Source organism: Aspergillus versicolor, assembly GCF_001890125.1.
Source record: "Aspergillus versicolor CBS 583.65 unplaced genomic scaffold ASPVEscaffold_1, whole genome shotgun sequence".
Taxonomy (NCBI): domain Eukaryota; kingdom Fungi; phylum Ascomycota; class Eurotiomycetes; order Eurotiales; family Aspergillaceae; genus Aspergillus; species Aspergillus versicolor.
The window spans coordinates 4,773,479-4,797,296 of NW_024467524.1; the positions used below are offsets into that span (position 1 = coordinate 4,773,479).

General features: G+C 50.8%; 10 protein-coding genes and 7 non-coding genes across 17 annotated transcripts; 7 read left to right on the forward strand and 10 right to left on the reverse strand.

Moving 5' to 3' along the window:
• Positions 1 to 279: 279 nt before the first annotated feature.
• On the reverse strand, positions 280 to 2,118 carry ASPVEDRAFT_146957 (uncharacterized protein). The gene is made up of 5 exons (XM_040808106.1): positions 1,573 to 2,118; positions 1,419 to 1,523; positions 1,151 to 1,366; positions 960 to 1,102; positions 280 to 906 (listed from the first exon to the last, which is right to left on the reverse strand). The coding sequence occupies exons 1-5, from the start codon at positions 1,729 to 1,731 to the stop codon at positions 459 to 461; spliced, it is 1,071 nt and encodes a 356-aa protein (XP_040663376.1). The 5' UTR covers positions 1,732 to 2,118; the 3' UTR covers positions 280 to 458.
• Positions 2,119 to 2,412: 294 nt separating this feature from the next.
• Positions 2,413 to 4,521, forward strand: ASPVEDRAFT_874249 (putative GABA permease). Its single transcript, XM_040818061.1, has 8 exons — positions 2,413 to 2,520; positions 2,566 to 2,636; positions 2,682 to 2,705; positions 2,752 to 2,841; positions 2,897 to 2,979; positions 3,025 to 3,422; positions 3,468 to 3,797; positions 3,844 to 4,521. Exons 1-8 carry the CDS (start codon positions 2,419 to 2,421, stop codon positions 4,321 to 4,323), a joined length of 1,578 nt encoding a protein of 525 aa, XP_040663377.1. The 5' UTR covers positions 2,413 to 2,418; the 3' UTR covers positions 4,324 to 4,521.
• Positions 4,116 to 5,342, reverse strand: ASPVEDRAFT_37034 (putative GNAT family acetyltransferase). Its single transcript, XM_040811367.1, has 2 exons — positions 4,760 to 5,342; positions 4,116 to 4,702 (listed from the first exon to the last, which is right to left on the reverse strand). Exons 1-2 carry the CDS (start codon positions 5,178 to 5,180, stop codon positions 4,359 to 4,361), a joined length of 765 nt encoding a protein of 254 aa, XP_040663378.1. The 5' UTR covers positions 5,181 to 5,342; the 3' UTR covers positions 4,116 to 4,358.
• A 460-nt stretch (positions 5,343 to 5,802) lies between these two features.
• On the reverse strand, positions 5,803 to 6,814 carry ASPVEDRAFT_146960 (uncharacterized protein; the record flags this gene model as incomplete). The annotated part of the gene is made up of 2 exons (XM_040808107.1): positions 5,803 to 6,425; positions 6,470 to 6,814. The coding sequence occupies 2 exons, from the start codon at positions 6,812 to 6,814 to the stop codon at positions 5,976 to 5,978; spliced, it is 795 nt and encodes a 264-aa protein (XP_040663379.1). The 3' UTR covers positions 5,803 to 5,975.
• A 184-nt stretch (positions 6,815 to 6,998) lies between these two features.
• Positions 6,999 to 9,216, reverse strand: ASPVEDRAFT_301490 (alpha-L-arabinofuranosidase B). Its single transcript, XM_040810325.1, has 2 exons — positions 7,246 to 9,216; positions 6,999 to 7,121 (listed from the first exon to the last, which is right to left on the reverse strand). The coding sequence occupies exon 1, from the start codon at positions 8,801 to 8,803 to the stop codon at positions 7,307 to 7,309; it is 1,497 nt and encodes a 498-aa protein (XP_040663380.1). The 5' UTR covers positions 8,804 to 9,216; the 3' UTR covers positions 6,999 to 7,121; positions 7,246 to 7,306.
• A 666-nt stretch (positions 9,217 to 9,882) lies between these two features.
• Positions 9,883 to 11,845, forward strand: ASPVEDRAFT_37037 (putative MFS maltose transporter). Its single transcript, XM_040811368.1, has 4 exons — positions 9,883 to 10,350; positions 10,400 to 10,648; positions 10,694 to 11,000; positions 11,050 to 11,845. The coding sequence occupies exons 1-4, from the start codon at positions 9,892 to 9,894 to the stop codon at positions 11,628 to 11,630; spliced, it is 1,596 nt and encodes a 531-aa protein (XP_040663381.1). The 5' UTR covers positions 9,883 to 9,891; the 3' UTR covers positions 11,631 to 11,845.
• Positions 11,846 to 12,168: 323 nt separating this feature from the next.
• Positions 12,169 to 12,673, reverse strand: ASPVEDRAFT_24559 (uncharacterized protein; the record flags this gene model as incomplete). The annotated part of the gene is made up of 2 exons (XM_040809680.1): positions 12,169 to 12,581; positions 12,652 to 12,673. The coding sequence occupies 2 exons, from the start codon at positions 12,671 to 12,673 to the stop codon at positions 12,169 to 12,171; spliced, it is 435 nt and encodes a 144-aa protein (XP_040663382.1).
• Positions 12,674 to 13,194: 521 nt separating this feature from the next.
• Positions 13,195 to 13,268, reverse strand: ASPVEDRAFT_t19. Its single transcript has one exon. It is a non-coding gene; the product is annotated as a tRNA-Val (tRNA).
• A 173-nt stretch (positions 13,269 to 13,441) lies between these two features.
• On the reverse strand, positions 13,442 to 13,515 carry ASPVEDRAFT_t18. Its single transcript has one exon. It is a non-coding gene; the product is annotated as a tRNA-Val (tRNA).
• A 165-nt stretch (positions 13,516 to 13,680) lies between these two features.
• ASPVEDRAFT_37039 (uncharacterized protein) lies at positions 13,681 to 14,754 on the reverse strand. The gene is made up of 3 exons (XM_040811369.1): positions 14,410 to 14,754; positions 14,191 to 14,348; positions 13,681 to 14,135 (listed from the first exon to the last, which is right to left on the reverse strand). Exons 1-3 carry the CDS (start codon positions 14,652 to 14,654, stop codon positions 13,915 to 13,917), a joined length of 624 nt encoding a protein of 207 aa, XP_040663383.1. The 5' UTR covers positions 14,655 to 14,754; the 3' UTR covers positions 13,681 to 13,914.
• Positions 14,755 to 15,307: 553 nt separating this feature from the next.
• Positions 15,308 to 15,381, forward strand: ASPVEDRAFT_t13. Its single transcript has one exon. It is a non-coding gene; the product is annotated as a tRNA-Val (tRNA).
• Positions 15,382 to 15,608: 227 nt separating this feature from the next.
• ASPVEDRAFT_t14 lies at positions 15,609 to 15,683 on the forward strand. Its single transcript has one exon. It is a non-coding gene; the product is annotated as a tRNA-Val (tRNA).
• Positions 15,684 to 15,919: 236 nt separating this feature from the next.
• Positions 15,920 to 15,993, forward strand: ASPVEDRAFT_t15. The gene has a single exon. It is a non-coding gene; the product is annotated as a tRNA-Val (tRNA).
• Positions 15,994 to 16,388: 395 nt separating this feature from the next.
• Positions 16,389 to 17,807, forward strand: ASPVEDRAFT_68355 (uncharacterized protein; the record flags this gene model as incomplete). The annotated part of the gene is made up of 1 exon (XM_040815982.1): positions 16,389 to 17,807. Exon 1 carries the CDS (start codon positions 16,701 to 16,703, stop codon positions 17,805 to 17,807), a length of 1,107 nt encoding a protein of 368 aa, XP_040663384.1. The 5' UTR covers positions 16,389 to 16,700.
• A 175-nt stretch (positions 17,808 to 17,982) lies between these two features.
• ASPVEDRAFT_t17 lies at positions 17,983 to 18,056 on the reverse strand. Its single transcript has one exon. It is a non-coding gene; the product is annotated as a tRNA-Val (tRNA).
• Positions 18,057 to 19,140: 1,084 nt separating this feature from the next.
• On the forward strand, positions 19,141 to 19,213 carry ASPVEDRAFT_t16. The gene has a single exon. It is a non-coding gene; the product is annotated as a tRNA-Val (tRNA).
• Positions 19,214 to 19,785: 572 nt separating this feature from the next.
• Positions 19,786 to 22,834, reverse strand: ASPVEDRAFT_49587 (formin-mediated actin nucleation enhancer; the record flags this gene model as incomplete). The annotated part of the gene is made up of 2 exons (XM_040814187.1): positions 19,786 to 22,680; positions 22,763 to 22,834. 2 exons carry the CDS (start codon positions 22,832 to 22,834, stop codon positions 19,786 to 19,788), a joined length of 2,967 nt encoding a protein of 988 aa, XP_040663385.1.
• Between the last annotated feature and the right edge of the window lie 984 nt (positions 22,835 to 23,818).

Consider the following 23,818-nt stretch of genomic DNA (forward strand, 5'->3'; position numbering starts at 1 on the left):
GATTGTCCTGTTTTCTACCGCCCTCGCTTCATGCGCAGAGAGGCAGTTTCTTCTTCCGTCTGGATGATAGGCTCCTTCGATGATCTGGAGGGATTCTGGTCCTGTTTCGAAAGTGGTGTTGGGTCTGGGGTTGTCAAGGTATCTGTAAACAGCGATTGACAGCATGGCAAGGCCAATGCACAGAGAAACTCCCATTATCATGCTCATGGCTATCTCTTCGGTGGTTGTCAGATATCACTAGTGGTTGATTTGTGAGGAGTAAATGAATTGAATCTTGTTGAGAGGAGATATCAACATCACCGATGTGTTACAGAATCAATGATGCCATCAGTTGTGAATACACCAATATTCTCATTGATTGGCCAGATGAATCAACTTCGCTATTCACAAGTCCATATCATATGTATCTCTTATCTAGTAATGACAAAATAATTAAAGCTATAGTACGAAGTAGAAAGTCATCTCACATGCTCCTCCGTGATATCAAACGTCCTCGTCGCCCGAATAATCCCCGCCTGACTCGACTGGCTCCCATCATCCTCTTCATTCTCCCGCTCCTCATAATTACTCGGATGCCCACCGGTTACCGTCGTCTTGGTAGTCGCCAACGGGATATTATCCAGCTCATGCACAGAATCACCCCCCGTCCTTGCAGAGAAAAGGTATCGAGAGCGGGAACCCTGCGCGCTACTTGTATGTGTATACCGAGTTATCCCATCCAGTCGCATCCCCGTTGACTGCAGGCTTCGCAGGATGGGCACGAACTGCGGTGTGCTGGCTGTGACGTTGCTTAGACATAGGGCTAGCTGGGTGCAGACGGCGATGGACCATGTATGTGATGTTGGATCGGGTGTGTTGATGTTATTATGTATAAGAATGATCTGGGCTATTAATGCACCTGGCACCCTAAATACGATCAATCAGTTAATCAATCAAAACATGTGTTGGTTGCAACCTACACCACCCGGAAGAGGAAAACGGACGTCAAGTTCAGTCGCCGCTTACACGATGTCTGCACGTTGACCAGCACGACGACGGCGTGTGCGATGATGGCGATTTCGGCCAGGATCATCGATGCAGATAGGTAGATGAACCATGCTTCCTGGGATTGTTAACATTCCTCCACGGGACTACCTATCAGGTCTCCTACTCGGTTGTAGCATCTATCATGGATATAATCCCATTGTCGTGGACGGCACTGAAAAGCCGAACCAAAGACGCCGACTACAGCCACGACGGCGATGGCAATTTGCTGCGCCATGAAGCTGTAGTTCTTGCGGGAGGCGAGGTATTGCACGAAGCAGAGGAACGAGAGCTGGGAGAGGCCGATGCCGAAGACGTAGAAGAGGGTCGATGCATATTGAGCCTGAGAATTAGCAATTAGCAGCTTATTTATAGTATACAGATTAGCGAGGTACTTTGAAAATGCCAGCAACTTGGCTGTCGCTGAGCTGCGAGATAGGGCTTCCGTATCCCAGATTCACGGCGATGGAGACGGCCACGGCCTGGGCGATGGACGCAACCTAAAGTGTCAATCGAGAGAATACACCTGAAGATAGTTCAGTAGCTCACCATGGCCAGCATGGCGTAGTAGTCATCTCGAAAGAAAGTGCCAAACTTCCACCATTTGGTCCCCAGCCGGGCGAGACACCCTAGGATCAGAGTAACCAGCAGGAACCGCGTCAAGACAATCACAGCGGGCGCGTTGCTGTCCTTTGGGTATCTCGACATATTGAGACTTGGCCTGCTAGTTGAGACTAACAGCTAGGTGTCAAAATAGGGGGTTTCCTGTTTTTATCAGCATTATATCCAGCCAACTATAGCTAGAGACAGCGTAGGATCAGCATGGATTGCCAGTGGATTGCCAGTGGATTTGCCCGAGACGGATCTACCCTGTAGAACCTCTAGAATGCGTTAGATCTTCTCTGGCTAGCCAGGACGCGCGCGGTATAATCCATCGACCCTCGGAGGGACCTCCGACTGGCCAAACATGGTGTTTTGGGCACTGCGAATCAAACCCACGGCCAGTAATTCTCCATTTCTCCGATTGCAATGCATCCGAGACAGCTAGTGTCAGTCTGTTCTGGAATTGCTTCATATCATTCGAAGATAGCACGGTCTCGCCGTCCTGACCCTTCTGGTGGCGGCGGGCGGGACAGATCCGCAATTAAAAAAGTCTTAGCACTGGAAATGAATGCGACATTGGCCCGGGGACCCTTGCTATAGTGCTGTTATATTATCGGCTCGTGCTGTACTTTGGGTTTTGACGGATCATAAATGGCCGCCAACGTGTCGCTGCTACTCTAACTGCGCTAATCTCCTGCTACCTTACTCCGTACTGGTTTGCAGTCTCGGTTTATTTATTACATGTTGTGAATCTGTCTCATATTTCACCTTGCTTCTTTTTTCCATCACACCATGAAAACTCCATTCAGCAAACCCCATGAGCTTGGCTCTGCGAGGGACAGCGACTCTGACGATGCTGTCCTGGCACGACTGGGCAAGAAGCAAGTTCTTCGTGTAAGAGCCTGGATCTACGGAGGATTCTAGTACTGACTCAGACAGCGGAACTTTGGCCTGGTGTCGATGCTCGGATTCAGCTGTACGATCCTCGTCACTTGGGAGGGTCTCACATGGTATGTCATGAAATACAATATAGACTCAGTACTGACGATATACAGTTTATTCCTCCAGCCATTGACCAAGTTCGTATCCCGTCCTTGAAAGAGCGCTGACGCCTGACAATAATAGTGGTGGCCCGGCTGGGACTGTATATGGCTTCATCTTTGTCTGGATTGGCACCGCGTGTGTTTTTGTCGTTCTGTCCGAGTTGGCTTCAATGTATGTCTGAATATATGGTCTCACCATGTGGAAATGGTACACGGCTGATTTTTAGGGCTCCAACATCCGGAGGGCAGTATCACTGGGTTTCCATGCTGGCTCCTCCTTCGAGTGTCAGATTCCTGAGTTATATATCCGGTACTTAACTGTTCCTTCAGCCTGTGATTTAATCTAACAGCATAGGATGGCTCACCGTGATCGGATGGCAGGCGACCTTCGCCACAGCATGCTATCTAACCGGCACCATGATCCAAGGCGTCGCCGTCCTCACACACCCAGACTACGTCCCCGCGTCCTGGCATCCAACAATGTACTATTGGGCAGTCGTCGCCTTCGCAGTCGGTATCAACATCGTCGGCCGCAGCGTGCTCCCCAGGCTCGAAGGCCTGATCCTCGTCGTGCACATCCTGGGCTTCTTCGCCGTCATGATTCCCCTGGTGTCGCTGGCAGAGATCGGCTCGGCAAAGGACGTCTTTACCCAGTTTAACAACCAGGGGAATTGGTCGTCGGATGGTCTGTCGTTCTTTGTGGGTCTGATTGGGTGTGTTTTTGCATTCGCTGGTGGCGATGCTGCTGTTCATGTACGTCAACCAAACCAACCCGTGTTCAGAGTTAATCTCGTCTAGATGTCGGAGGAGATTGAAAACGCCAGGGTCGTCGTCCCCCGGTCCATCCTGCTCAGTGTCCTGATTAATGGCATGCTGGGCTTCGGTATGCTGATCGCGGTGCTGTTCTGTCTGGGAGACCTCGACACAGCCCTGGCTTCTCCCACTGGATATCCATACATGGAGATATTCCGCAACGGGACAGGCTCTGTAGGAGGTGCAGCGGCCATGTCGGCCATTGTTATCACCGTGTGCATCTGCTCGTCGACCGGCATGATGGCTGCGACGTCTCGCCAGTTCTGGTCTTTCTCGCGGGACCGCGGTGTGCCGGGCTGGAGATTATGGAGTCGAGTACGTCTGTGCAATTTATAATGGAGTAAAAGTGCTAACAATCTAGGTGTCTCCGACCACTGCCATCCCAGTCTGGTCTGTTGTTCTCACGACAGTCGTCTCCTTCCTGCTAGCCCTGATCCCTATCGGATCTGCAGTCGCATTCAACGACCTCTGCGCCATGTCCATCTCCGGGCTATATCTGTCTTATATACTAGTCGCCGCTCTACTCCTGTGGCGGCGTCTAAACAAGACAATCTATCTGTCCGCCGACTCCAGCGAGCCCGTCAACACGATCGGTGCAAAGCTGGTCTGGGGCCCGTTTCACGTCCCCGGGATCTGGGGCGTGCTGATCAATGTCTTTGCCATTGTCTACGCGCTTATTGCGGTCTTCTTCAGCTTCTGGCCGAGCCAGACGCCTGTCGAGTTGGAGACTATGAACTTTAGTGTTGTTGGCACGGTCAGCGTTATCCTGCTGAGCATTGTGTACTACTTTGTCCGTGCTCGTCATGTCTACACCGGGCCTATCATCGAGACTCATTACTAGATGTCCAGATCGGTATCTAATAAATACATATCCAATTAAGCAGTCAAAGCTTTCTTAACCCACGGAACAGGCTCCCCCTCTATAAACTTCCCCCCAGCCGGCCTCCACATCACCGTATACGCAATCGGCAACAAAGCCCTCTCGCACGCCTCCCACTCCCCCCTCTCCTGCTCCGTCAACTCCCTATCCGGAGCAGGCTCGACGACATTCGTAAGCACCTTCCTGAACCCAAACTGCTCGTACAGCCCAGTCCCGAACTCAGACGCATCCAGCCACGCCTCGAGCCCGAGCTCGTCGGCGATGCGCAGGCCCCATTCCATGAATAAATGGCCGAGCCCTTGTCGTCGGTACGACGGCATTGTAAACGCGATGTGTAGGACTGCCATCCGTCAATTATTAATTCAGATATAATGTAAAGTGTAGGAGGGGGACATACAAGCATGAGGCCTCTGCGCCATCTGCTCGCGCGGCCGCTCAAACTGCCGAACCGCCTTCGTGGCAAAGTCTCTGGAAATGCCTTCGGGATACCAATCCGCCACAGCCTGGCTCTCCTCATCTGTATTAGTATGAGTGTGAGGACTCTTCTCATAAAAATACCACTTCGCAGCAGCCGCAATACAGTCCCCCGCGTGCGTGTCAACCACTTTAATCCACGTCAGGTGCGGCTGCTGCTGCTGGTATTCCTCTCTCTGTCCCGCGATGCAGGTCTGCAGGCTCCCCTCGCGGTCGTTGTTGAGGATGGGGAAGAAGAGGCGCAGAAGGCCCTGGTAGGGCGTTTCGAAGGCTTCCCAGAGGCTTTGGGTCAGGGCTGGGAAGTCCGTGTCGGTTATCGGGCGGACTTGGAAGCGGGGGGTCATTTTGTATACGGACGTATTTTAGGGCTTTGCTGAGTTGGAAGGAATTTGGAACTGGTTGTTTGACTGGCAGTCTGGCAGGGATGGACGGCATATAAGAGACATCGTCGTCGTGACGCCGGCCCGGAAACCTGCGGGATCGCACTTCTAGTATGAGCTACAGTGCTACACAGGCTAAACAGCTAATCTTTCTTAAAAATTATATCTCTAATTTAATATATTATTATTATATTATAAGATAGCTTAATTTAGCTAGGTTAAAGATAGAATTCTTATTATTATTAAAAAAAGAAAAGAAAATGAAAAAACATCTAATAAACTTTATATAAAGTTAGCTGTTTAGCTGGCAGGATCACCCCTAACGTGATCCCACAGGTTTTGGGAGGGGCCGGCTAGGTCGATGCCACGGTGGAATTGATATTGATCGCGCTATTACAGGGATTTCATCCTTCTGTTTCATCCAGACAGTCTCCTGAACGGGAGGGTCGACGAGGTCTAGACGCTACACCGTAAATCGTGGTGGATCAGTTCCCAGACAATAACATGATTGACTGGATGTTGATCTGTAGATCTGGAGACAGTCCCTTAAGATTCTATATGCCATGCAGCTGTATCGTTGGCTGTTATCAGTGCAACGGTCTCATCTGTTGTAAAACGCGCATTCCGCTTTTACCCGGACTGTTATTATACTATCAAAATAATCCATGTCAGTAATAAAGGCTAGCGAGATTACCCTCGAGTGCTACGTAGATCCCTGTTTATATTATTAAAAGAACTGCCAACGCTTTAATGAATACACTATCGATCCCCTAATTCATGCCTCACGCCAGCATTCAACTCACATGGCTCTATATTCGACCCCTCAACCTCAACCGGTGCCATTTCCTTGCGTGGATCCCGTGAATAAACCATGTCTATATCCTTATCGGTGGCTGCTTTCCGGTGCCGCATCCAGAAATATCCCAGCGCGCCCAATATGACAACGCCGACCCCAGCACCGGCTCCGATTCCGGCCATGGCGCCTGTTGATAGGCTTGAGTCCGTGCGTGCTGACTGTGTTGCTTTTGCTGTAGTGGACGTGGAAGTAGACGTAGATGTAGACGTAGACGAGGGGCCAGCCAGAGCAGCGAGCACAGGGGCAATAGTAAAAGAAGAAGTCCCACAGCAGTCATCGCTATCACCACAGCACCATTCCGTCGAATTGTCCGTCCCATCGCAGGGTGTCAGTTGTGTCGTCGACCCGGCCGTCTACACCAGTCAGTCAGCAGTCAACCACAGTGGTCAGTACATACAGATCCAGAGCTGCAAACATCCACACAGTTCGCCTCCGGCCACTCGGGGGTCGAGCAGAGACCGCGCCAGTACGAGGTGAGGGTGACGTTTCTGCCGTTCTGCTGCTCCGTCTTGATGTTCTTGCATAGGCCGTTCTTCATGCACAGGTCTGCTGTTTGGCCGTCGGTTGAGGCGTCTGCTGAACCTCCTGATGGGTTCGCCCGGTTTATGGCGCAGCAGGCGCTTGCTTGGCCCTCGAGGGACACGCACCGTCCGTTGAGCGGGTTGTCGTCGCTGTTGCCGTTGGGGTAGTAGCATATTGCTGCTGCGGTGGTGAGGTATACGAGTAGCAGGCGATGCGCCATTGTCAGTATGATATTGGAAAGTAAAAGAAAGAATCAAGGGACCCTGTCTGGGTGATAAACTCTGCCGCACTGAATATTCAGCTGCTTCTCATTCCTACGCCAAGGTAAATGTCGCACAGGGAGTGGCCTAATGTAACTCCCTCAGCTGCATTCCAAGCCTGTTGGGCAGGTTTGACTCTTGGTTACACAAGGATGCAGCACTCGACAGTCGGCTCGGCGGACGGATGGCCTGACTGCTATAATTGGGGACACTAAAGGTAAGGTTGTTGTATAATTCTCTCACGCAAAGGACAGAAGTAGCCTGTTCCTACTCAGTGTCAAATTGGTTGTCCCAGCTGAATGTGCACGGCCAGTCTCCCTTGCTGCACGATATGCAAGGAGTTGAGACATCTGAAAGATGACAAGACGCTGACAGAATGGCCTCGACTCACTGTGTCATCTTATAACTAGGCTATATACACTGCATCAAACCGCATCTGCAACTGCACTGCATCAAGCAAACCCAATGTCCACCACCCAGCTAACATCATCAGTAAACGACGCCGCCGCATCAAACTCATGCACACCCCCGTTGCTCGCAACATAAAGCACATTGTCGAAATGGCGGAAATACCTCGTGGGATAGCTCCACGCCCGAATCGCACTGCCCTCGCCATTCAGTCCCTCCTGCGGACAGAACGTCGCGTCTTCAGCAAACAACTTGGACCCATCATCTTCATTCAGCAGCAACGCAAAGTCCGCATGCCGGATATAGCTTCCAGGCGTGTCAACAGACTCAAACGAGAAACAGGCGCTGTTCCCCAGTCCCGTCCGCACAGTCCAGCTGGCTTGCTGCTTTAGAGCGGTACTGCTGGACGACGACACGACTTGCGTGTTTATAGTCGAGTCCGTATGTGCCAGATACCGCGTCGTGCAGCAGGCCGTCGTCGCGCGCAGCGAAACCGAAGAACCAGCCGTGAGTGCGTCGCCACTTGTCAACGGCGCAGTGGCATACCCGGCCGCAACGATATCAGCCTGCACTGCGTCCTCCGTCTCATCGGACGGATACCCCGATGTCATGACGCCCTCGTAGAACGTCCCCTGCGCACTGACACTATTATCCCCGCCGATACCGAGTATAATCGCCCCTTCTTTGCTCATAGGGTTATACCCATCCGCATCCGGCCGCACACCACTATAATACGTATCCAACGCCCCCGAAACCGCACTCGCCCCGCGAATCGCCCACTCATTCGGTCCCCCCTTAAGGATGGACGTAAAGAATCTATCCTCGATACTCGGATCCCCCGCATTATTGCTCGCACTCCTCCCAGAGAATAACCCATTCTCGAGATCCGCCATCAGCCAAGGCCCACTCCCAGCACCAGACCCCCAGGCCGTGTTCGTCCCAAAGTAAATAGCCTCCATATGCCCGTTCCCTGTATCCAGGCTGTTTGTCTCGGCGTTCCCGTAGTCGAAGCAGCACCCGTCGTTGTAGTGCGTGCCGTCGATCACGGCGTACATCCCCTCCGCCTCATCGCCCGTGGCTGTCCCTGTGGCGGCATTATTGCGGTACCCCGTCCCTGGGGAGACGAAGACGCCGTACGCCTTTTTGTTGTTGAGGGTTACGGGGGCCCCGATTGCGCTGGCCAGGTTGTCGTACCCGCCGGACTCGGGGCCGTCGAACCCGCCGGGCGGTGCTTGGGTGAGGTGGTTCCCGTTGCCGGACTGGTCGTAGATGATGGTGATGAGGCAGGTTGTGCCCGTGCAGAAGGTGTCTTGGGTAGCGGCGTTTGCGACTCCCCCCGCGGAGAGAGGGGAGATGGTTGTTGTGGTGCCGTCGGAGCCGCGCTGCACCTGGTAGAGGGCGCCGCTGAAGGAGCTGTATAGGGCTCTGGTGGTGCTGTGGGCGGCGATGCAGGGTGTGCCGCCGGAGGAGTAGATGTCACAGGGGGCGGCGAGGGAGCCTGTGATGGTGAGGCTTAGAGCGAGTACAGTGCGTAGAGACATGGTGACTACTGAAGGATGAAGGATCAATTGGCATGGCTGTTTATGTGCGGTCCTGGTTGCTTTATGGCCTCTGTTACTCAAGTCTACTCCATATTAAAGAGGGGCTCAGGATAGATCATGTTCTTCATTTCGACAAGGTCCGCCGGGATGAATGCATACTCTAGGCAAGCAATATAGAATCAGGCATATGACTCGAAGGTGCAGCGATGATTCTGCTAAGCTTCCCCGCGGAATCAAGCGAATCAGAATAACACGGTTAATTCAGTTAATTCAGTTATCCAAGTGTCTTAGTGCATGTCTTCACTGTCTGCGCTCGGACTCAGCCTAGCCAAACTGGATTTGATTATACCAATAACAGCCTCCGCCGGAGATCTCGCCTGGAATAAAACATCCTCTTTAAAAGAGAACAATCTCGGGTAAATACTGAGTCCTCAACCGACTTGACTCGGTTCACAGTTCACGTTCACACCTGGTTCACCAGATCTCTCGGCGCCGTGGCTGAGCCCAGAAAGGAGAGAGCTTGTTGCCACTTGGCGGTGCTTGTGAATGCTTAGCCTTGAGAACTCCATCATTCGACATGATTTCGGACTACTTGTTGTATTCCACCTGCTGACCTGGTGCCGTACACTGCCAGACCACGCGACTGCAACGACACTGCACTGCACTGTACTGAACCGGCAACTGGCAACTGGCAAAATGCTGGTTTCCGGTCCTTTATCCTCGCGGGCAGAAGGATCAGGATGTAACATGGCGCGTGCTTAGCTCGTGGTGGCGTCCAAGCGCGAGATGTTCCGCCAACCACCACCGGTCTCCTGCGCCTCTTAGCCCTAAAAACCAACACCGGCCAGCTTCATCCTCTCTCTCCAGCCAGTCTTTCTGGGGCCCCGCAGTCCTTGTTCGTCCCGGCCAATGGGGTAATTTGTGGAGAGCAACCCTTCACTTATTGCAATTTGTCCCAGGTGAACCCCCGGCGGCACGAGACGACAGGATGACAGGATGACACGGCATGGGCATTTAAAACCTAGCCTGCCCGTGATCGTCTCCTCGTCTTTACCTCGTTTTGTTTCAAGTTCAATCGAGCAAACAAAATGTCGACCGACAGCGCCGACAAAGATGCGCGCCCCAGCGAAAAGGCCGACAATATCGACGAAAAGGCCGAAGTGCACCAGGCCGAGATCCTGGCCGACGCCGTCGATGGCGAGAACCACGAGCACCAGATGGGCGTGTGGGACGCAGCCAAGCAGTATCCCTGGGCCTGTTTCTGGGCGTTCATTATGTGCTTCACCATCGTCATGGAGTCGTTCGACATGTTCCTCAACACCAACTTTGTCGCGCTGAAGCACTTCTCCAAGGTGTATGGTGTCCAGACTGGCGAAGACAGCTGGGCCATTCCAACCCGCTGGCAGAGCGCGCTCTTCCAGGCCGGACAGTGCGGTGCGTTCATCGGTGTCTATCTGGCTGGGCCCATCACCAACCGCATTGGATACCGCTGGACGACCCTGGTGGGCTTGGTCTTGATGAACGCCACCATCTTTGTCTCTTTTTTTGTATGTCTCTGCTGATACCGTAGCTGTTGAGTATAATGCTAATTTGTAGGCCGACTCGCTCACGCTGCTGGTCGTCGGACAAGCCCTAGAAGGCGTCCCCTGGGGCTTCTTCATCGCCAACTCGCCCGCCTACGCCTCGGAGATTGTCCCTCTCCCTCTTCGAGCTGCGTGCACGGCAACCCTGCAGATGAGTTGGTCCATCGGCTCCATCATCGTCGCCGGCGCCACCTACGCCTACAACGGACTGGAGAACGAGTGGTCCTGGCGCGTGCCGCTTGCCCTGCAATGGATCTTCCCTGTGAGTTTTACCATACAAATAAAGGAACCAATACTGATTTTTTAGACCCCACTCATGGTGCTTATCTTCATCGCCCCCGAGTCTCCCTGGTGGCTTATCCGTCGCGGCCGCAAGGACGAGGCCCTCCGCTCGATCAAGCGTCTCGGTGCAAAGGACGACGCCCAGGCTCACCAGTCCCTGGCCATGATGGAGCGAACCGTCAAGATCGAAGAGTCGATCGGTGGCACCCCGACCCTCCTCGACCTGCTCAAGGGCACTGACCTCCGACGGACAATCATCACCTGTCTGGTCTACGCGTCGCAGAACTTCGCCGGCAATCTCATCGCCAACCAAGCCACATACTTCTTCGAGCGTAAGCCTACCAACCCTACCAGCACATTTTATGTACTAACAATCAGTAGAAGCCGGAATCGACCACAGCCGCGCCTTCCAGCTCAACCTCATCACAACCTGTCTCCAATTCGTCGCCAACGCCGTCTCCTGGGGCCTGACATCGTGGTTCCGCCGCCGCACCGTCTTCCTCTGGGGCACCGGCACAAACGTCATGTTCCTGTTCATCCTCGGAATCTGCGCCTCGGTCCCGCAGAACAGCAAGACAAACTACGCCCAGGCCTGTCTGGGAGTCATCATCTCGGTCGTCTACGCCGGCGCCCAGGGGCCCATCTCCTACACAATCATCTCGGAGACGTCCTCTGTGCGCTTGCGCGCGCTAAGCACCGCCGTCGGCCGCTCCGCTTACTACATCACCGAGATCCCGATGATATACCTTGCGAGTCGGATGCTGAATACCACTGGTTGGAATCTGGCGGGGAAGTGCGGGTATGTGTGGGGGTGTACGGCGCTGTTTTGTTGGGTGATGGCTTATTTCTTCCTGCCGGAGTTGAAGCATCGGTCGTACCGGGAGGCGGATATTCTGTTTAATCGCAAGGTGCCGGCGAGGAAGTTTAAGACGACGGTTATTGGGGTGGAGGAGAATGAGTAGGAGTTAGTCTTCTGTTTGGTATGGCTAGTGTTGGTTGGATGTAGAGTTACTGAGTGGATCCTTGTCTGAATACTATGCATTAATTGGACGTTCCATATTATGTTAATAACGTCTGAAATGAACGGTCATGGATCAAAGCCCTATAAACCCACGAGCTATATATATATGAAAAGTCGCTCATCTTATGGAACTTGGCTACTTGTTGTTCTTGGATGCTGGTTCTGGCAGAAGTTGTGACTGTTTTAATGATATGCGGATTACCTACAGCAGCGTTTATTGTTGGTTTTCTAGAGTTGTTAGGTTTGAGGTGAATACAGATCGAGGAAGATCTGGTTTGGCGGTTGAATGTGTTTATTCCACTCTACGTACTCTACGCACTCAGAAACCGTACGTACATCAATCCAAAGAAACGCATATCCAGACCTAGATTCAAGCTCTATCCTATCCTAATCGCCTAACTAAAGGCTCAGGATACACAACTCAGATTAGAGCAATATCCCCAATATCCATTCATTCCAACAGGAAATCTAGCTTCAGCTTAGATCATCAAACGCTCCACCTGGACCTTGATGGCCCGGATCTGAGGCATCAGATCACTGGCCTCGTTGGTGGTAATGCTGGTGGCAATGACAGGGCGCGAAACACCGGTGGCGCGGCCGAGCGCCAGCTTGCTGGGGACGTAGACATAAGGAACGTTCTTGTCCTCGCAAAGGAGAGGCAGGTGCAGAATGATGGGGAGAGGGGTGGTGTCTGCGGCGAGGATCACCAGCTCGGAGGTTCCGCGGTTCAGGGTCTTGGTGGTCTCTGCATGATCTGTTAGATTTGACTCGGAAAATAAAATAAAGGAAGTGTACGAACCGTTAGCGCCCTTCTTGATCTGACGGTAGTGGCCGGCAGACTGGACGAGGTCGAGCAGTTGCTGAGAAAGGGCCTCGTCCGCGACGGGCCAAGCTGCAAATCGAGTCAGTTTGTGCTTCACGGGCTGGATACTCCAGTAGTGATAAATAAGTCGAAAACTCACCTGCGTTTGTGTCTTCGGCCATTTTTGACGTTTTATGCTGGCTCACGACTGCGGATCACGGCCGTTGCGATTTCTGATTTTTGGAGGGATGCGGTTGAGAGTTGAGAATGTGAATTGCGGAGAATCTTTTTTTTCTTATCCAGCTTGCGCTAGTACCGATCGGGTGATCACGTGGAACTGCCAGAGGTGACCTGACTGACCTGACCTGCCTGGACAGAGCAGATTATGCATAAAGTTTTTGTTTTTAAGTGTATTCGCGTATATTAGGATGCCTTGAATCTTAAATTTTATCACGGTCGGTGAGAAAAGCTTGTATCGGGTAGGTTTTCCGCGCGGAGATGCGGAATCGGTGCCGGAATACCACAGGGCTACACAAGTATGGGGAGATTCCAAGTTATCGCACAGCATTTACATAAGCAGATATCGAATTTAAGAGATAGTCAACAACATAGGAATGTTGTCTGACAAAATAGTCAAGTGTGTTAGAGTCAAGTGTGTTAGAGTCAAGTGTGCAGCAAAAAGCCAAGGGAAAAAAAATAGAAATGACCAGTGCCGGGCTCGATCCGGCGACCTTATCGGTGTTAACGATACGTGATAACCAACTACACCAACCGGCCATTGTTGGAACTTATTGTCGATGCCGGAATATCATAGGGCTACACAGGTATGGGAAGATTACTACAGTATTTACATGAGCATCGACTTTGAGAAATAGGCAAGAACATGAAAATAGTTGTCAATAATAAAAATACAGTCAAGTGGGTTAGCAAAAAAGAAAAGGAAAAAGAAATGACCAGTGCCGGGCTCGATCCGGCGACCTTATCGGTGTTAACGATACGTGATAACCAACTACACCAACCGGCCAATTGTTGGAACTTAATTTTATTATTTGACATCATACTCCTGCACGGTAGGTTCATGGAACAAGACGAGGCATCAAGCTATAGATGTACCAGCAGCATGAATGTATTTTTTACGTGCGTATCTCTTGGTTTAATTTAAATACTACGGGAGAAATTGAAGTTGCAATGAATCTTACCACAGTGTGTGATTTTGAGGTATTAATTCAACCATGAAATCTATATATATATTTGTACCTCGCACGGAAACTATGGGCCTTAACTTCCCAAGTATACCAAACTTGTGTAAGCCTTATTCTGCTGTGCTTCACCACTCGTATGAGTTAGTATCTCGGGGCGTCTGACCTGCACAAGCCGGCGTGATGTAGCTGTACTTAGCAACACTTATCATAGTATACCCAGTCTATTCCGCCATCATCCCATACAGCATAATTCCCTCCCCGTTCTCATCAAGTTCTCCCCTGGCGTTGGTCCTGCCAACCCCCAAACGAACCGCAGCAATGGTGCGAAATTCCAAATGCTCGTAGACATCCCGCGCGTGTTCACTGATTGCTTCAAGGTACAGAGGAACACCCTGCTCTCGGGCTTTCTTAAAATACGGATCAACCAGAGCACGCACAACACCTGATCATGTTAGTCTTATTTCCCAAGAGTTCTAAGTTGGGAACTGAGTACTTACCAGGTTCTGTACGCTCGGGGTGTCTCCCGATCAGATTGAGATACCAGTAGTCTCGATCCTGGAGATGCTCCTTCTTGACCTGGCTGAATTTCTCCCGATACTCCAGGATCCGCGGGTCTGTGACTCCTGCAGTTGAGATGGGATTGCCTGGTGGAAACCTGCGTGCTCATCAGTACCATCTTCACTACTATGTAACCGACTGGTACAATCGTAACTCACCATACAGCAACTGCAGCAAAGTTCCCAGCCTCCACCAGCTCTGCCCCTTGCTCTGCTCTGCTGGTGACGGACTTTTTAAAATGAGCACCGACAATGCCCGCGGGGATGTTATCCGTCGGCCATGTGGACTCGGGGGTGCGTAGTAAATAAGATGTGAACAAGGAAGTCGAGAAGGCCGCGGCGATTACTTCAGCGACGCGCTCTGCATGCTCAGGCCCAAGGGTTGTCACAACTGGCCGAGTCATTTTGCGGGTAGAAATAACCGACTTGAGGTAGATAAATATCTCCACCTCGACTTAATGAGAGGGGAAGAGATGGCTTTGGTGTAAGCTGTGACTAATTCTGTGTTTTCCTTAGTTCTCCAAATTATCCGCATTGCGGGGCGTCTGATCTCGTCATATTCCGTGGGGTTAGGTTACGCCGCTTTTCTGTTCCAGTACTAGAACCAAGTCCATCGATGCTTATGGCGTTTGAAAATGACTTTATTATGGCAATACAGTGGCTGAAATGCCTGGATATTCAAATCAAACATCTCTTGCGAACTACATAGATAGAGTGGTATATGGCAATATGATGCCAGACTCAGGCAATGCTCTCGACAGTTTTCAGCTGAAAACAGCAGCAATGCTTATATCTCGCTGCTCCTTGTCTATGGTTGGTGATTGTAGCTAGTCATTACCTCGGTTTAGCCTTCAGTAACTACGTTACTTGAAATACACCAAAGTCCATTCATATCATACTTCTAGACAGCTCAATTGGTTTATATAGAATTATTTTCTAGACTGCTAATGTCTATATTTGCCTGTTTTACTAGAGAAGGCTTTCGGAGTCCTATCCGCAAATAGCTGAAGACGGCCGTAGGCTGGAGTAGCACAATTTAAAAAAAAATTTCACAATTGGCCGGTTGGTGTAGTTGGTTATCACGTATCGTTAACACCGATAAGGTCGCCGGATCGAGCCCGGCACTGGTCACTACCTTTTTGTCCTGCTTTGAAGGAGCAGGTCCATTTAATTTTTTGGTTCTCTCAAGGCGCAGTGGAGAAGTCTGCCGTTCCTTGATTGGTCAATTGTTATTGAACCTAGGGTTAATTTGATAATTGCCCTGACTTACACCCATTTCGGGAAGGCTCTGCTCTTCCATAATTTGCTAATATCACTACTCCTGATATTCTCGCCAGCCCCGAATCTTAACACCTATTGGCTGGTTAGTGTAGTTGGTTTATCACGTCTCGTTCACACCGAGGAGGTCGCCGGATCGAGCCCGGCACTAGTCATTTTTGCGCTGCTGGGTTGCTATGTTGGATATGAGACCGTCTTGAAATTTTTGCCCAGTAAACGACGGCACTGTATGGACGGACTGGAGCAGTTGTGATTGATATGATTGGCTGCCCTGACCCGTTGGTTCCTTCCCGTCTGCAAGCCCTAATGTTTGGGTGGCGCATGCATATATTTTGTGGGACAATACCCGCTATAGTGCTATACCCCCCTACCCAAAGACGCCTTCATCAATGGCCGGTTGGTGTAGTTGGTTATCACGTATCGTTAACACCGATAAGGTCGCCGGATCGAGCCCGGCACTGGTCATTTACCTTTTGCAGACGGTTTAAATGGTCTCTATATTTTGTATTTTTGCTTACCAGGCCTATTCCAGACGTTCAATTCACCCGCTGGAATCCACACTCTAGCGGCGTCGAACCCAGGAACGAGTGTAGTTGGGGATGGCTTCGTGACCGGTCCTATTTGCATGTCATGTTTAGTAATTGGAGCCTCATCTGGTTTGTTTTTCTCCCAGATGCCATATTCCCACGCAGGAGAGATGAATACATATTATTCTGACATTTTCTGTTTCTCCATCTTGTGAATTGTTAGCTGATGGGAAGTGCTGGCTCGGTGCTTGAGGAAAAGCTCATTATTGAATGTTAGTGAAATTAGAATGTAAATAATCAAGGGCTTGGCCCGCTTAAATAGAACAGGCAATGCTCCCCTCATTCCATAGATGAATGTTGTAGTGTATAAGATGTAAATTCGTGAGTAGTGAATCTAATGGCGCCACTGAATGAACTCTTGTTGGCTAATATCCTGTTCTGGACTTCATTTATCCAACCCTAATTCCCATGGACTTGGGTCAGTCGGAATAGCCAATAAAGGAATCCCGTTACAATACCAGGAAACCTGTGAGAAGCAAATCCGACATGAGGCAGGGGTGGGACTCGTATATAAGAGAGAATGACCTTGCTTGAACCGAACTTTCCAAAGGACTACGCTTCTTCGTCCCCTCCCCAACACCCACAATGCAGACTTTTCCTCGTTTCATGGACCTCCCACCTGAGCTGCGCCTCCAGATTTGGCAAGACGCTCGACCAAAGCCCGCAATCCATGCCTTTGACCTTTGCATCCCTGCATGCGCTCCCTCTCACCCAAAAGAATCCATAGAGAGCTTCAAACTAGCCAGGCACAAAAGTGATATTGCGGGCCAGATATTCCTCGACCAGCCCATCGTTTCCAGACCCAAAACTCTGCTGCCAGTTGACACAGACGCCGACACCAAGAACCAACAAAGCTCATACTGCAGCATCGAGTCCGCCCTTCCCTTCGACCCATCAGCCTACCTCGTAACAGACTCCATCCAACAAAGTTGCCTTGAAGCCGACTGGGCCCTCGAACTCCCACCCAGCTCTCCAAACAGGACAAATACAACGGCTTTCAATTCAGTGCACCTCCCAGCACAAGGGCGTGACAAGCGGATCTGGTACGATAACAGGACTGAGGTGCTACTTCTTCGATTCGGAGTCCTATTCCCCTCGGAGTCAGATATCCTAGTCCATAACCTCACCACCAACCATTATTACTACACCGGGGTATTGAACAGCAACTTGTCGAACGTCATGGAACATAAATGGAGCCCCCAGTTTGCGTCGACGCTCAAGAATGCCCGTCGGCTGGCGTTTGATGCGACTGAGATAACGTCAGATTGTGCAGTCCTGGGACCGCCGGCGAGTCATCTCCTTAGCAGGCTGGTGAAGCAGTTATCTTTATTCCTCCGGCGTGACCTCGAGTGTCTATATATAGTTGACCACTGTATCGGTCGATGTGGGAAGTGTGGGAAGGGCGGCTTGGATATAGGCAAGATAGCTGTACGGACGAAGGACGGACTGTCAAAAAAATTAAATTTCAGCGAGGGGGAAAGAAGCCCGGATGTTTTCCATGGAAACGGGGTTACATATCGTGAAGTTTTTGCCTTGGAGGAGCTTGGCTGGAATGAGGGGACCACGGCGTTTTTGATTGCTAGGACATTTGCAGAGACAATTCGGAAAGTACAGAAGGAAGGTTACGAGTTACAGAAGCCTTGCTTCCAGGGTGTTAGGGTATTGGCGTGCCAGGAGTGGCAATCAAGCTGATAGACTCAGTATCCTGTTGCCTAGATACTGTAGCCCTAATTTGTCCGCACATGGGTGTAACGATGTCCAAGCACTATGTTCAAACTAATAAGAGCTCTATATGTATTTACTTCCAAATTACTCTACTCACCTAGCAAAAATGAACGAAGCACGGAAAAAAGGATAAAAAAGATAGTGACCAGTGCCGGGCTCGATCCGGCGACCTTATCGGTGTTAACGATACGTGATAACCAACTACACCAACCGGCCATCTGATTGGTTGATGGCTTTAGTATTTGACATAATAAGCCAGAGGAGCTTTTATCGTAGTTAGGGCATGATTACTAGGTAGTAGAGGCAATGGTATTTTCAGAACGATGCACTCAAATCACCCCGTGGACCCGTAGGCCATACAGAGATTAGATGCTTTGTATGCTCTGCGTACCATGTCGAAAACCTGCGACTGATACACTCTAGCTCTGAGGTTTGATCTGAACCTCAGTCTTGTACTAGAACACTACCCACGCAAGACCTGACACTTCCATTAACCCGTCCGTGGATTCCTAGGTCATCCATATCACCAGCGCATGCTCTATCTGACAGTGCCGGCATTGAGTAACTACTACAAAATGAAACCCAAGAAAGCACCAAGAAAACGCTGCCACCAACCACAACACACCAGCAAATTATTTTCTTACGTTGTTAGTCAAAGGGTTTACCACTGATTTCACATAGGGACACCTCGAGTGTAAGGTACTGTCGTGCATATGCCTTGTGTGCACCCTGACCTCGGGCTGTTGGTAACCGTTCTACTTTCTATGCTGTCGGATAACATTGTGCCTGCTGCGTCATAGCGGCCACTATATTGGCCTGATGTTGCTCTAGGGATCGCATGCTTTGACGAGTAATATTTGCTGCGGGCAACGGAGGATGATATCAAGTCGTGCGAGCTTATTTACATTCGACGTGAAGACTGAGGGAGCTAGTGTAAGAGCACGTGTCCGGGCAAGCATGTTCCCAACTGGGCCAAAAGGTCACTATAACCAGACTCTACAGTCTGGTCTGCCCGGATCGCATCTATATAGTCTGTATAGATCGTGACAGCTAGTGGTTAGAGCCCTTATCTCAATTAGTTGGCGGACTGTGATGCAGGATAATTTTGTTCTATTCATAAGTCAATAACAGATAATATGATTAGCATAATGTTTCTTACGGAGCATGGCAGCTAGATTTAATAAAAAAATGACTGGGGTCTGTAACGAGTCAAGTAATGAGTAGGTAGGGTCGATAGTGAGTCTGGATGTTTGAGTCAGTCCTTATGTGGCCAAATGCGGTAACGGAAAATCTAATAAGCGGCCGCTTAGTGTAGTGGTTATCACGTATCGTTTACACCGATAAGGTCGCTGGATCGAGCCCGGCAGTGGTCACTTCTTTTTATTTATGCTTCGTTTTTATGGCGTCACCTTTTGATTTTTTTTTGTTGTTGTTGATATTTGACTTCCTGAGGAGAGATTTACTGTATTACGCAGTATTGAACATGTAGAGAAATATGAAATTATAATTAATGCAAGCTGCGCTTCCAAGGGAATGAAACTATGGTCGCTGTCCAAAGGATGGCCAATAATAGGATGCAAGTGTGTGCCCGAGTTCAAGAAAAATGACAAGAAATGAGAGCTGCATAAAGTCAAACACAAATCGGGGATGAAGATAACGGTCAGATCCGCTCAAGGCGTCCCCGTGTATCATAATAGTCATAACACACCACGGACGTGGCAGGGTATCGTCAATATTCAAGTGAGCAGCAACAGTATTATGCAACTCGGGTTGCGTAGTACTTCTGGAAAACATGCAAGGAAAATGGGGGTCAATCCAAGGTACAAAAAATATTTAACAATAAAAAGGCGTTCTGAAATGAATGGTAGAAGAGGGGGGAAGCAAAAAGAATGGATGGGCGAATATATGAGCTCAAAATGAATGTCACCATAGCTGGCATAGTTCCTTAATTATCCGACTCCGTTTTCTGGTTGTCTGCCGGGACTTCTTCCTTCTTCTTCTCTTCGTCAGCATTGTCATCGTCGGAGGCTGGGGCCTTCCCCTTCGGAGATCTCGGTTCTTCAGTGTCTTTAGGTGAAGCATCGTCGGATGGTTCTGCGGTGGATGCCGCGGCAGCTGCTTCCGCTTCTGCCTTGTCAATCTCAGCTGCACGAGCTTGGGCTATATTCCAGACTTCCTTGCGGTTGCGCTCATCTTTAGCCCGGCGAAGCCGTTCGGTTTCTTCAACACCGCCGCTCTTTTTCAGCTTCCCCTCCTGCACAAAGTTGCCCAGTTCCTTTTGGAAAAGATTGGCACGACGGTTCTCCAACTCCTTCTTCCGGGTCTTCTCTGCTCTTTCAATGGCCTCCAGGCGAGATTCGTGGTTTGGCTGCAGCGCACGAACTTCGCCCAAAACACCGTCCTTTGCTTTGACGGGGTCAACTGCGGGATCAATCACCACATTGCGCGAAGTGTTCCGCAGCGTAGGGCCGCCTTCGGTGTTTTGCATGGCCTGCTGCTTGGTTGCTTGCTCGACCAGGGCAAATGTCTGGGCTGCCTTTTCTAGATCATCTTGCAGATCAGCTGCCAGATCCTCTTGCATGGTGAGTTGATCACGTTCCTCGCAAACAAGTTGAAGCTCCTTCTCCCAAATCTTGGTCCAGATCGGCTTCTCCCGCTTGAGGAAATCTTGCATCTTCTTGATCTCCTTGGTAACAGCACTGACATCCTTGCCCACAGTTTCGAGTTGTCTTGGGAGGGGTCGAACGCCTCGAGCAACCACATCTTTCCGCAGATCCTCGATAAGGTCCTGAAGATCATCAACATGTGCAACGAGCCGCTCAGACTCTTCAGCAAGCTCCTTCTTGCCAGAGTTAATCCGCACGCGACCGGCATCACCCTCAAACGACGGGACGGATGCGTCGGCGGCTGAAGATTTGACACCATCAGCCTTGGATCGTATCGCACCCATCGAGCTCGCAATATCTGCAGAGAAGTCGGTGTATGTTTGTCGGAGTACGGCAAGATCGCGCCGCAAGCTTGAAAGTTCCGCCATCTGACTCGTACTTCCGGAAACGGGAGCTCGTCGCGTCTCTCCGACGGCAGGAGCACTTGATGATGTGGAAGGTGCGGCTGCAATGCGAGTAATTTCTTTGACAGCCTCTAATTGCCGATCTGAGACGCGTTGCATCATGTTCCCTTGTCCATCTAGTGCCCCCTTCACACCTTCAAGTAGCCGCCGAACCCCGCCAAATTCGTCATCAAAGTGTCTCTTAACTTCATCGAGGGCGTCAACATTTAAAACAAGTACCGAGCGATCTTTTACATCGACCAGATCCTCCAGCTCATGTCTGATGCCCGAAATAGGATCTTGAATATAGATCTCCGGTAGATCGGCACCGTTGTTGTGTGTATTCCACGCGAACTTCTCTATGAAGGCTAGCTGAAGTCTCCCAATCGTCAATCCAGTTGATCCTTCTGGCAGTACGTATTTCTTAATCTTGCTCCTGTATTGTAGAAACAAGGTGAGTTCCTTGCCGGGTGACGGTTGATCGGGTGAAAACGGTGTAGCTTGAGGTGGAGTTGAAACGACACTCGTTTGTTGTCGATGCGCTGATTTAGGCGTTTCCGGACCCTGATCCGTACGAGGTCCAGCGTCCTTGGCCGGTTCGAATGCGTCCGCGAGGCTCGGCTCCTGCGGAGTTGGGGGCAATACTGGTGGGTTTTCTGGGGCGCCATTCAGCTCACCTTTTTCCAAGCGAGGCTCATTCTCGTTTGAGGAAATGTCATCCACAGGAGGCTCAGGTTGGGCTTCAACCTGGGGCTTCACGGGATCTTCATCCGGAGGATGACTAGTTGAAGGTGGTTGTTGCTGCTGTTGTTGCTGAGCAGCCTTGGCATCAATGTTCCCATGGGATCTGTTCGTCGAACGCTGTCGTTTGTGGGCATATGATCCGCGTAGACGCACAGCGTTGAGCGATTCTCGAACATCACGGCCCCGATTGGGGATAGGGGAATTCTGGGTTGGGATAACAGGGACTCCGTTTGAAGGTGCTCCTAGATGTTTTTGTATTTGGTAGGCAGAGAATCGCCGAGATGCACGACGTTCTAGCTCCCCACTGCGCTGTAGGGCACCTATGGCGTCGTCCTGTTTGGGTGGTGGTGGCGGTGGAGGGGGGTATCCTGCGGCGAGATTGGGCGGTAACATCGACTCCTTCGAACTTATCTCGCTATCTTTTTGTGGTGGCTGAGTGAGCGCGTTCTGCGCTTCCCGCCGGGATGCCTCCCGATCCGCATAACTTCCTGATTTGATATCGGGAGAGGATCGAGATGCCGCCTGCGGTTTATCTTCCAGAGACCCATTGCTGCCGTAACGGGCACGGCCAGGGCGTCTCGGAGAGGTAGCTGCAGGAGGAGTGTCTTCATACGGTGGCATAATTTCGTTTGCCAAACTACCCGCACTTGCCTGGCGACCGGGTAGCGGCTTACCGTCTTCCTTTTGCTGTCGTGATCGCAGGCGTGCCTGTTTCCTCTTTAGGCCGTGGAGTAGATTGATGATGATATCACGAATCCGAGGGAGGAAGATATCCAAGCTTTGCGGCGACGCATCTTGACTCAAGGTATCTTCAAGTATCGTACGCAGAAGATCGGGGACGGGACCCAGATCTGAAGTGTCGACCCCAATAGCGGAAAAGGCGCGGCAGGCGAGATTGAATTCATATCCCAATCGCACGTAGACGTCCGACACCTCGTTCTCGGAAACCTGGCGGCGAGACCATTGCGTTAATGTCTCTAGTAACTGTTTTGTCGCTACAAGCAAATGCGTAACGCTTTTTTCGATTTGGGATATTTGTCCGTTCGGCTGCAGGCCAAGAAAACAATTATCTCCCGGTTAGCTCTGTGGATCTGAGACTGTTGAGGCGATGGAAGAGGTGTGAACTTACCACTGCACTTCTTGAAGAATGTGACCTGGTCGATCCCGACGAACTGCGCGGGGCAGAGGATTGCGAAGTCATAGCTGTGTCCGCACTCCCTGAGGAACCAGTGTGGAAGTGCTGGGCGGAGGGGCTTCGTGTCGAGCGCGAGGAGCTGCTCGTGCCGGACTGCATGTGCGCAGGAACTCGGAGTATTATGTGAAGTGAAAAAAAAAGAGGCGAGCGCCGGCAGAAGCGAAAAATATATTTATTTCGAAGACGACGTAGGGGGGCAGGAAACGTGAAGGGGCGGGATTACCGTGCGGGAAGCGAGGCGTAAGGGAGAGCGAGGAGGAACTCGGAGGCTTGCTGAGAACTGAAGAGCGGGAAATGAGAATGGACGCGCAGCGCTAAGAGAATGAGAATAGAGTATTGTAGGCGACCTGTATAGGTACCGACGAAGGATAGAAGAGCTGGCAGAGATAAAAGAGGAGGAATCAAACAAGCCCGTGATAGGCAGAGTAATCGGGCTGAGGTCACGATGTCCTGGGCCACGCCTGAGGCAGGAAACGAGTCCCTGGCCAATCACAGCCCACACCAGCCACCCCATTTGGCTTCGGCTTCAGCCCTGGCCGTCTTGTTATTCAACAGGCTGGTTAAGCGTTGTGTGCTTGTGTATGTGAAGCATACCCAGGTAGTCTACAGAAATAACCTGCACGAAAATAGACAACAATAGAACACTGTTGGGGTCCTGAGGCATTCAGCAGCAGCCAGAACAGGAAGTTCGTTTTCAAGTTGGGCCACTCATACTTCCGGAGACCTTGTCTTGCATATGCGCCAATCATCAACCACCCCGAGTAACACGGCCAGATGCACAATTGGATTCTTCAGCTTCTGTAGGGTCATGGGTCCAGACTCCAGAACCAGGTCATTATGGAGCCCTTGTACATACTATATTTTCTCATCAAAAGCTACGACCTGCTAACAAACTTTATCGAAAACCAATACGTAGATTAATGGTCCTGGGTGGCTTCTTCACGGAGTGCTACGTAAATAAGGCGACCAGCATCTACGGAGTATCTGACT